General features: G+C 44.6%; 1 protein-coding gene across 2 annotated transcripts; it reads right to left on the minus strand.

The window, feature by feature from the left end:
• Positions 1 to 420: 420 nt before the first annotated feature.
• LOC144940675 (uncharacterized) lies at positions 421 to 11,230 on the minus strand. Of its 2 annotated transcripts, XM_078866966.1 has the most exons (5): positions 11,133 to 11,230; positions 6,635 to 6,891; positions 5,703 to 5,853; positions 4,367 to 4,507; positions 421 to 3,748 (listed from the first exon to the last, which is right to left on the minus strand). In XM_078866966.1, the coding sequence occupies exons 1-5, from the start codon at positions 11,164 to 11,166 to the stop codon at positions 3,729 to 3,731; spliced, it is 603 nt and encodes a 200-aa protein (XP_078723092.1). In that variant the 5' UTR covers positions 11,167 to 11,230; the 3' UTR covers positions 421 to 3,728. The 2 variants fall into 2 exon arrangements, with proteins under 2 accessions (XP_078723092.1, XP_078723091.1); XM_078866965.1 differs by having other exon boundaries at positions 421 to 4,507.
• Positions 11,231 to 12,225: the final 995 nt, after the last annotated feature.

Genomic DNA, 12,225 nt, shown 5'->3' on the forward strand with positions numbered 1-12,225 from the left:
GCTGTATGCCGTACAGACCTGAAAACTCAATTTTGCTGTACAAGAGTAAACCTTATGGGTTGACAGGTTTGGTAACCTCACTAACTGACTTAAAATCAGGAAATGTTGATGACATGAGGCACTCAAGCACAAAGGACAGCTTTTTTGTCAATCCACTGCGGGATGCAGGATTCTCCACGCTGTTGGTCGTAAGGGTTATTTGACCATACTTCACCACGCTGGTCAATGCAGGTCGATGAAGGGAGTAGGGGGAGCCCAGGACCGGTTCAGTTGTCACTCGCCACTGATGTTAGCTGTGGCCAGGAATCGAACTCAGGTGTGTAGCGTGGTGCTTATAACTACCGCTGAATACACACAGATTTACACGTAAAATATAACAAAAAAGTTTTAAAAGGAGGGAAAAAAACCAACACCTACAACTTTTCATCTCAACACTTTATTAAATAAAATACGGATCCATGGCAAATCGTCACCAGCACAATGTGAGGATATCCAGACTCGATGAACGACATTTTTTTTTCTTTTTCCAGAGAAGAGTCACGCAAAGTAAAGTCTAAGAACTGCACGTGGGTTTGGCACGAAAGTGTTGTTCTCTCTGCAAAAGTTTTGTTTCCGCATTGGGTTCCAACATTCACGTATTCATTAATTCACCGACTCATTATTTGAACGTATTTTTCGTCTTTTTTTTTACCAATCACATCGAAATTGGTGACTGGGATGAGAACATGAAGCATATTACATATGCCTTGACTTTTTAACTTTCATCCCGAGTGAAAAGACACGAATAGACCCAAGAGGTGCTGGGTCAGTGTCCTGCCGTGGACAACAGCCCTTGGGCTTAAACCCAGTGCTCAGCAAGCAAGAGAGGGGTGGGGGTAACCTTTTCCTTCCTGAAGGCCAAAGATGACTTTCAAATACCTTTCTAGGACTTTCAAATACCACATACCACATGAACGCACGCCTGTCACGTTTGTCATGGCAAGAGGTCCTTGCCCTGACAGATGTGACCGAGTGCGTTAAGATAACAAAACACTGTGTTGTTGCCAAGTCGAAGTTATTCACCCTCTAGGACCCAATTAGTGCGGCTAGGATGCTATCAGTGACAGATAAATATAATTTTTGGGCCATTTTGAAGTGGTGGGCTTCGTGTGGCCACAGGCCGAATGGGGTGAATTTGTGGGCTGTATTCGGAAGCCCATGGGCCATAGGTTCCACACCCTTGAATAGGTGCTGGGCTCAATTTCCTGACGTGGGGCTTAACCAATCATTTTGTAACGTAATTGACTTTAAACCCAATTGTGTTATTACTAGGCATGTAATAATTCAACCTCCTCACCATTTGAGGAATCGTCACAATTTGGGGTCACACATCAATTGAATACTTGAATCATTTTTGTCTCGTCTTTAACGTCTCATTTATACAGTTTATACCATTTTTGTATTATTTGTACAGTGTTGTCTGCACCATTAATATCTGCACATAATTTGCATACTTTATAAGTAAGAGTTTATTTCACGTACGATTTGATACATGTATTATGAGCGTCAAAATGGATGTCAGTCTATGAATCGATGCATCATGACATACCTCATTGTTATCATTATTATTATTATTGTCAGTAAATGTTAACAAGCCATCCATTTTCGTACAGACTACTGTGCCCACATATATGGCAAAAAAAACAAGTCTCTAGCGGTACTGTCCTCACATTTTTATTCAAATTACAGACCAGAATTTAATTCAATCCCATAACTTCTAGCGGTTGTGCTTATCTATTTCAGGTCCTTTCCAATGTTCACTTCCTTAGCTTTCAGTTGATGAAATACAAAGGAGTGATAGTCCTTTAGTTTTTGTGTTGGGTTACGATTAGAGGATTGGGGGGGGGGGGGTTATAGTTTGGAGTTCGGCTTCAAGTTTTAAGATTATAGGTTATTATTACGGTTTAGGTTATGGGTTAGGATATGGTTTATGGTAAAGGGTTTAGACTGCTCAACTTAATCCATATCTGTAGGAAAGGTGAGGGTTAAGGGCCAGAGGTAAGGGCTATGTTTAGGGATTAGGGGTTTGAGTTAGGGACAGCAGTGCCTAAGACCGCCTTTCTTACCTCTGCGAGAACACCTATCTACCAGTCCTTTTAAATAGGGACATCGATTTCTCATCAATGCTGCCTCTATGTATGTGCAAGCCCTGCTCTGATGGCTACTGCAGTCACAGAAACGTTGTCACGAGCACTGTGAGTTTAACACAGACATGCACTACTGACTACTCTACGAAACCTCCTCAGTTAACGGAGCTACCGGGAGAGCACGGTGGGGGTCACAACTTACACAGGTGAACACAGTTACTCGGTGTACACTTAAAGTTATATATAGTAAAAATATACTCAACATAAATTCCTGCATCAGATAATAAAATAAATTATGTGGGGGGAAAAGGAAAATATATTGGATGAAAGGGGAATAAATATACCATATTCCCCAGGTTCTAAGTTGCACCATTCTTCCCTGCATGCGCCTTTATCTCTCGGTATTTTATAAATTAAAAGTCGGGGGTGCGTTTTGTATTCCGGTGCGCGCGTGTGTGCGCGTGTGTGTGCGCGTGACCAGATTTGTGTAACTTTGTTCACACCGGGCACAAAATTTGTGGCGCGTCGTACTTTTCGGATCATCTTATAATCTGGGAAATACCCGTGATGAGAACAAAATTCAAGGTGATGCTACAATAGGTTGCTTCAAGATTTAGTCCTTACCAAAGTGCACTATTGTTCCACCAACATAAATAAATAACGCCACCATTTACAATTAAAGTGCAAACACCAATTAGTTACAAACACAAATACAGACCTATGTGAGCCTGGTTACCCTGTTGGGGCAAGTGCTGTTAGTAAGTGCCTATTAAGGCCAGCACGGCAGAACAGCTGGTGGTGTTGCCAGCACCACGTGCTCCTGGCCACCTTTGTCTCCCCAGTGCTGATGTTCATGAACATACCACCATTACCACCAGCACCACCACACCAGGTACTATTTTTTAGCCGAAAATAAGATAGGAGAGGCCCAGGCCAGGTTATGATATGTGAAGATATACAGCACACATAAAATATGCACAAATAAATACTGTACACATGAATATATATACACACACGTAAACACATTCACACACACACACACACTGCTAGATAAAAAAACAATAGAGCTGCAACAACTGCTGATGAGCCCTCAGTTTTAATCATTATATAAGATTCATCCATTTGGATTTCAGAATTTGCTAATAAAATTTACGATAAAAACCAATGAAAAAACTTCAGCCATGGTGAGCCATCCAATAAAGAAACCGCCTCATTTGGGTGCCAATTTTTGCATTTTGGAAGTGGCCGCCAATTCCACCAACTTGGAGTAATCCTCCAAATGGTACGTGAGCACACCTTGTTCATTCAGGGCTTCAGAGATATGAACATAACCGCAAGCAATGAATTCGTGACTCAATGTCAATCACAACGGAGGTTCAGAGTGTGTGACACAATCAGCCGTGAGTTGCAGCCCTAATAAAACACAAGTGATGGTCATTACGTAACGGTGAAAAATGGCACATGTGACGACACAAGATTACGTCAATGTGAGCGGAATCTCCATTCCCTACTTTCTCGATGATCTGTGCCAGGCTTTCTTTCTTCCAATTCTCCCTCTTCCAATGATTCAGCACTGGCACAGCCCAAAATTCCATATTCCAGTTACAAACTCTCTCCCCATCCTGCAATGCAGCACAGGCAGACAGGCAAATAATTAATCCTTACTGAAATGTTCCTTAGTTGAACAATCATTTGGTGACATTTCTCGAGGTCCCTGGTGATATCATTAAAAATGTATGTTATCTATGAAAAAAATGGCTTTCAAATTGTCCGGCTGGCTCAAAGGTCAGAGTATTCAACCAGGTAGCCACCTGTGATTAAACTGCAATGTCGAGTGTCCTGAACTGGCGGTCTTAGCCTCGTTACTCATTACTGAAGAAAACAGAAAAACACGTTAAATAGAATTTTTCATTGAATTTCACTTATTCCAGCTCTGAGATAAACATAAAGTAAAATAAAAAGTGGGTTTGATGGCAATGCGACAAACATTCTTTGTATGGTATCACAGGCATGGCTGGTGTGACACCGCTGATAATCTCAATGACGTCATAAATCCCCGCCCCATCACCTCCCGACCACCGTCACGCGTGTAAAACAGAGGTGAGAATTTTATTTTTCCTACCAACGTTTGTCCGATCAAGTCGAGTAATCGAACAGATTGTCGGCAATCGATTACTTAAAAGATCGGACAGAGCCAGTTCTACTCGGGTCTCGGCCGAAACATTTCCTCCCTCGCTCACCTCGGCTGAGCAGCGATAGCTGCTGCGCTTCCTCACGAAGACGCAGCTGAAGCAGCTGCTGCAGCAGCTCCTGACGCTGGCTCTCCCGATGCACGCCCATGCGCGCCAGCTTCCCTTCGTTGAGCCGCAACAACGCTCGGCCTTGCGGGGAATACATCAACAAAAGGCATTGTGGGGAGGTTAGATTTAAGAAAATGTATCAAGCGGCCTTGTGGGAAACAGCGTATGTAAGCAGAACTGCATTCCGTGTCTCTGTGTACCAACGCGCACAACGCATACAAATACAAAAGAACCCCATAGTGGAACAAAAAACATTAATTCTGTGTTGTGGAGCATTCTAGGTAAATAAATAACACGACTTCAGATTCATTTATCCACATAAAAGGATATTTTTAGTCCATTGCCTATTGGCTTTCCAGACCAGTATTAACCAGCAGCATTTTGGTTAAACTTGCAAATTCTGGACCTGTTTCAACCACCTGGGTCTCTTCCGCAGAACCAGGGTTGCTAAATAAATGATGCTGGGTTACCGCATGTCATTGGCAAGAGCAATTCATCTCAACAACGATGGGGCCCTGTTAAATGAAAAAAAATCAATATCGTACGCAAACTCAACGAGGATAAATGGTGTACGGCTGTCGGTTGATGGTTCCTGGAATTTCGTTTGGGCAAACAGTGGTTTGGATTTGATTGCGTAATTGAATCACAACAAAACATTGCATGGCAGATGCGGCTATCTTCTGCATCGATATAAAACGAAGAATAGGCCAATTCCAAATCATGGATGACATCGTACCGCCCCTGCCTACATCGATCATTCGCTGGTAGCTTTTCAGATGTTCACCACGATGCGACTCCTGAAGCCATCCACTGGCTCACAAACCAATCTTGACATGGATCTACGAACATTGTTGATCATATCTCCCAGCTACACGAAGGAAGTTGGTCATTGGTGGTCATGGCTGACAGGAGTTCTAGGTTGTATTTGGTGGCTGTATTGGATGATTCATCAGAGTTTGTGGGTCATTGTGGTTTATGGTGGTCAGTGATTGCTGTGTTCGATCGTTGCTGTTGGTCTTTTGTTTGGATGTGGAGAGAATCCGTACCCCCATTAGTGGCATTAAGACCCTTTTTCTCAATGAAAAGTTGTTGTGTTTCTGCTGTCAGTCGGCCGCATTTGCTCAATGTTGATCTCAGACAACAGGACCACAATGCACTTCTTCAGAAAATGCTGCTAAATTGTTTGTTTGTATTATGTACAAAGAAAGAGACTGCCTGCTATGTACACATATTTGCGTCTTGTTTGAAACCGATGCTCTTGTTCACGCGAGGTTACCGGTGATGTCGTGTTGAGAAAACAGCTCCAGGAGGCTGGGGTAATGGTGGGGGCAGTTGCGCTTGAGCCACCGGCACACCTCCTGCAGGGTCCACGTGTAAGCCGGCTTCTCCAGCCCAGCGTACACGCCCCATGGGGACAGCGCGGGAGGCTGTGGGTGGGTAAGGTTAGACCCAACAGGGGATGGAGTAACGGTAAGAGGCAATGTATGTTGAACTTATTTCGCACCGTGCAAATCGGCGGTACATGTGTTTCTGCGTATTATGTGGCGAGCGGCGGCGCAGTGGTTAGCACACCACGCTAGGCTGCGAACCCAGCGACCCGAGTTCAATTTTCACTTACGACCAACATCAGTGACGAATATCTGAACTAGTATTGGACCTCCCCTGGGTCGACGCAGCCTTTAAATGTGTACCTGATTGTCGTGTGTAAACATCGTCGCTTTGGAAACAAAGGCAGCCGGGCGTGGTGCTGGAACAACACCCCCTCGTGTACCGTGCCAGCCTTCATAGGTGCTACTCGCTAACAACACTTGCCCGAAAAAGTCTGTTTAGGCTATATGGGAGATCTTTGTCTTTGTCACGTATACATTTTAAAGGGTGGCTCACCAAAAGTTATGCTTCCAGATCCCCTCGGTGACGAGATGTTAACTATCTCGCTTGGTATACATGAGGTGGTTTGTTCGATCCCGACCCTGATGCCTGTATATCTGGAGTTTGCATGTTCTCCCTGTGCTCACGTGGATTTTTATCCTCCACATTTAGAATCATGATATACATTTCCATACAATAAGCCACTTCGTTGAGCTTCCATTTGTGGCCAGGTCTCTTCTGAAAAAGATCTACATAGCTCAGTGGGCTTTACCTGGTAAAACAAAAAGTTTTGTTTCATTTTAATTTAGAATCAGCACCACCGCCACCGCCGTTCCGTACCGTCCTCACGTAGTTCTCCACCGGCGATTTCAGCGTCGATTTCACGAGCGGCAGAGTGCCCACCTCCCTCCGCCGGCCAGACGGCTGGCTTGGTCGCTTCACGCCACCATCCGAGGCCAGCGGGCCCAGCTCGCCGGGTCGTTTAGGCCCAGAGTCGGAGGGCAACGAGCCCAGCTCGGCCAGGAGCTCCAAGCGGACCTCCTCAAAGGCCAGCGAGCTGCCCAGCAGCAGCATCCGCGCGGGACTGTAGCAGGCGGCTGAGAGACGAGAGGCACGGTCAAAACGATAGTCGCAAGGCACTCTCGCAAGTTTTCCACGAGTGCTTGTTTAAGTCCGTATATATGATGAGCTTCATTCACACTGTACGTAGTCAACCGTGCTAATCGTAGGTGCGGGGGAAGGACAACAAGTTAAACATAAAAAGCAGTTTTAGAGAAATTCGTTTTCAACGGTACCCCAAGGCATTTCAGCAAACAAGGCAAAAGCTTAGGGCTCCAAGAAATCTAAGAGGCCCTCAATTAATGAAGAAAAAACACACAAGGATGCACCAAGTATCATACGATGCTGATATGTCTTTCTCATCACCGTCATACTGCAAAACTCTTCTATCACGTCAACACGTTTCAGTCTTTTGTCCACATCCCTGTAATTGCGCTAAATTTTTGTTGCATCATCTCATTACAACTTTTGTCCACATTTTTCTCATATCTCTATTCATTTCTACCTCTTGTCTGTTTCTCTTCTGCAATCCCACGAGAAGTTTATAGATTTAATATTGTCTGCTTAGAGCCCCCAATGGGCAAGTACCGCCCCCGTATCCGTCGTTCGCTGGACACTGGCTGGACTGGCAGGCCGATGCACTTGACAATGGGCTACAATCATCAATACTATTACTGGTAGGAACCTCCTGGTTACACCAGCCCAAAGGGGATTATTGCGTCCGTCCGTCCGTCGTACAGGGAGGGGCTGGGTGGGGAGGGAGGGGCTGGGTGAGGAGGGGCTGGGTGGGGAGGGGCTGGGTGGGGAGGGGAGGGTGGGGAGGGGATGGGTGGGGAGGGTGGGGCTGGGTGGGGGTTGGGAAGGGTGGGGCTGGGTGGGGAGGGACTGGTCACCTCGTGGTGCCCTTATAAAACTCAACGTTTAACCTACTCACGCCGGCTTGTGCCCGCCCTCACAGTCGGGCATATTTGCGGAATACACCACGCCGCCTTTGACCCTGGCCATTGAACGAGCAACCCAACGTTCCTACCAGCTCCCTCCGCAGGAATGTGTTTATCATCATCAAGAACATAATCGCCACATGGAGCAGCGGGAAGTCTCTCTTGAAAACAACACCTCTGGGACCAGTGACGAAGTAGTGTGGTTGGCATGGACTCTGGTGCAAGAAATTAAATGTGGCCCCCTGTCCAGTGCCCCCCCCCTCCCCCCTCTTTTATAGCTTCATGCCTGGGCCCATCTTCTGGTCCATGGATCTCAGGGTCAGTTACACCACCTGCACACGCTGGGTGGCTTGGCCCACTGCTTCAGTCTTATCGTTCCCCATCTTTGGTAGATTGCTCATTGCAAGTCGAGGCTTCTGGCGTAAATGCAGCAGCGCCATTCGCGTGCAACATCCGCCGACAAATTGAGCTGTCGAAACAATTTTAAGCTACAGGGGAAAAAACAATCTTAGGCCGCGAACGAACAAATTGTGTCAAGGTGGGAATTGCTCACTTTGATTGCGTAATTTTCAATGGGCCCTCGCCCTGCGTGAAATAAATATTGAAAGATGTCAATAAATGTTTACGACTGCCATTTCAGTACTAGTCTATTATTGTCCAGGGCACAATCAGTGACCGTCTTACACAGTACATCGTCGCCTGTGCCTTCTTAATCATTGTAATCATCTCGGCAGCCATATATTTAAATACGCAGGTGGGAACCAAACTGACGCAACAAGTGTTTTTTTTCTTTCCCAAAAGAGATCAATGCAGTTCTGTATAAGAACTACGTATTGGTAAATAAGAAAAAAAATACGTACATATGTCACAGACCCGGTACATAATTACATACTTATGAATGCATTGTGCAATGTACATTTACAGACGTGGCCTATTGTCAAGTCACTGGTGGATAAGGGCATCCCCTACGCCTTACGTGTCGTACGAGGGGGCTCATTTGACCATACTTCACCAATGCCGGCTCAACCACACCCTCCCCCCCCTTAGTTTTGTGATATCTGACGAGATAAAGCACATTCCAGGTGATTTGGTTATTGGCAGCAATTCTATACACTGGCCAACAAAAAAAATTCTGGCCTGGACTTTTGCAGCTATTTTAGACTAATTTCAGGGTGCTGATTCCAAATCTGGTCTCAGATTTGCTCTATCACATCTCATTTTTATGCTATCGGCATACCCGATTATCAATGATTTTACCAGAAATTAACTCTCTCACTCATGATTGCAAGTTGTTGCGAGTCAGTGACTGCTTTAGTGTTAAAATAGGGTGCTGTATTTTTAGGATAGTGTGTTTATAATAGCATTTTATGTAGATATCCACATTTATTTAATATTTTTCTTCTGCAGTTTTTATTGAAAATGCTATATTTTATATCTCAAAAACCTGATGTGATAGACAAAAACTGATGCCAGATTTGGAATCAGCACCCCAAAATTACATTAACACCGTTGGAATACCTTATGCCAGAAAAAGTGTGTTGACCAGTATAATCCGTACTATATGTTTATCATCATCATCACGATCCACTTGGGGCAGATAACCCGTGGGTCTCCGCTGCTCGTTTCGTCATTTTTTCACTTTCCTCTTTCTTGTGCCGGCATGCTCAAGTAGTGCGACATCTTTCTGGCACCACAATCTCTTACGATGTCGTCTTACAGTCGTCAAGCCAGGTCTTCCTTTTATATATATAAAGCACACATTTATAAGCATACAATGTACATACATCATGCTGTGGAAATAATCGCTATGCTGCATGCTCGTTCGATTTACAATACGAACACGTGATCAGTTGAAGAATTGTGTGATGGCCTTACATTAGGCACGCATGTACCAATGGGGTTGTAAACAGTAATATACACCACTTTGTCAATCCACTGCTGGATGAAGGCCTCCCCACACTGTCAGTCATTGTGAGTGCTTCACCACACTTCACGACACTAATCATTGTGGGTTGGTGAAGAGGGGTGGGATGGGGGTCAAGACGAGTTCAGAGATGAACTCGCTCCTGATGTGAGCCACAGCTCGGGGTTAAACGCACGCTAAGTAGATACAGAGAGAGAGACAAGCAACCGAACCAAACACTGTGTCGCTGAATTGGCATATGGTGTACGGTACATTTGCTTGAACGCAGTGACACAGTGCGGTTACCCTCAGAATTGCCGTTATGCAAAGCATTGCTCATGCTAATGATAATTTAAAATGACGTAAGATTTTCGCACACTTGGCGGTGGATGAACGATACAATATTGTCAGAGTGAAACCTTAATAGGGGCATTAGCAGCAGCAGATTCGCAACCATCGTCAGTGATTAAACAGCCTCGGCGTCTTTAGTAGCAGTAACGAAGTGAGGAGGGTCAAATCATCAGCAGCAGCAGCAATAGCATTAGCATGGGCTCAAATGCGATCAGCATCATCAGAGCCAATCATCATCAGCAGCAATAATAGCGCCACAATTATCGGCACCATCAGAGGCAGTATTATTGTCACCAGCACATGAATGATCGATAGCAATAGGGAGCGGTGGTGTAGGCTTTTTTTTAAATTATCATCACAGCAGCGGCATCATTATTAGCAGCACACACCCATTACAGCGTTATATCACAAGGCATCATCAACAGTAGCATCAGTGGCAAAATGAGTAACAGTAGACATCATTGCCAGCATTATCACCTTCATCATCATCAACAGGGTCATTAACATCATAGGCAGCATCACCACCACCACCACCACAAGCAGAATGATCATATTCAACATCTTCACAATCATCAACATAAGTACACCATCATCATTAACGTAATTGACATCACCATCTTCAATACATGCGGATACATCATAGGCATTATTACCGTGATCAACAGCATGAACATCAAATGCATCGCTATTCGAAAAATAATTAGCATTACCATCACGGGCGTAATCATCATAACCACAACCACCATCATCACAAACACCATTAGCATTAAGGTGACCGGTATGATCATCACCATTGTTCCCCATCATTAACATCACAGGCATCGTTATCACCACCACCACAGGGGACCGTTATTACCACCAAAGGTACGCAACACCAACCATCAACCCCATCATCAGCATTAACATCATCACCATCATCAATTCTGGTATTAACATTATAACAGCCCCCCCCCCACACACCATCACCATCCCGACCATCACCCTCGGCACCCCCGTGCAAGCCCCCCACCCCACCCCCCTTCCACCACCCTGGGGTGAGGCGACGAGGTGTGGAGGTGATGAGATGGCAGGCGAGGCCACTCACTCTGCACGGCCATTCCTCCTCCTCCTCCAACCATCCACCCTCAATGAGCGCTGCAGAGAAACGGGAGGCGATTCCGATTTCCTCGCGCGTCGAATCGCCGCGCACGACTCCGAAATCGAGATGATGCGTTCCTGATTATCACTCGAATCATGCACTGTGTCACACAATTTTTGTCCCTGGGTAGTAAGTGTTATTTTCTTATTGATTATGCCTAAAAAGTAGAGAAAATGGCTATTATTCCCCACAAACGTTGCTTTTGTGACCAGGACTTTACGTGAAGGAATGACGCAAATGCATACGTTTTCTCATTGAAAATAGGTGCATTTCAAAATATCACTGTCCTGGTCACAACAGGCAAAGTTTGTGGGGAATAATAGCCATTTTCTCTACTTTTTAGGCATAAGCAATTCGGAAATAACACTTCCTACCCAGGGACAACATTTTGTTTTTTTGCTACGCAGTCATCGACAGCAGTAGCAGCAAGCAGCCGTGGTTAATCTACCGCTGGATGAAGGCCACCCGAATTCACGGCCATCTCTTGTACATGCGATGGAAGAATCCGCTGAGCAGCGGCACACGAACAGATTCCATTGCTCCACGATGGAGGTGCTTTCTGACACCAAATATTGTGTTTAAAAAAAAATATTAATAATTCTGTAATCATAATAATGATCATGTGTGATCATAGTTGTTCTATATATTTAGTTTTTTTTACTGTTGTTTTAACTAGCAGTTAGAATGGTTTTACAATGAAGGGGTTACATTTAGCGAGAGAAAAATACAATTACTGTTTAAAATTTCATCAATTAAATTTGTTAAATTATAGTTCACAAAAATACATTGTTTCGGATGATATGTACTTTACATTTAATTCACGTTTGTCAAGTTGCATCGTGTTAACATGCACTATTCTTTTTACAACTATCGAATTGTATCGTAACTTTATGTTATACACCGCTCTTTCACTGTGCTTCATTAAAATATATATATTGCTTCATTAGGTTTACAATTCAGGACTAATTTTGATGACATTTTTGCAATCGCTTTACGCCGCGATTCGGCTCCGATTCACGTGGAATCGGAATCGCGATGC

The sequence above is a fragment of the Lampetra fluviatilis genome, chromosome 23, assembly GCF_964198595.1.
Source record: "Lampetra fluviatilis chromosome 23, kcLamFluv1.1, whole genome shotgun sequence".
NCBI classification, from domain to species: domain Eukaryota; kingdom Metazoa; phylum Chordata; class Hyperoartia; order Petromyzontiformes; family Petromyzontidae; genus Lampetra; species Lampetra fluviatilis.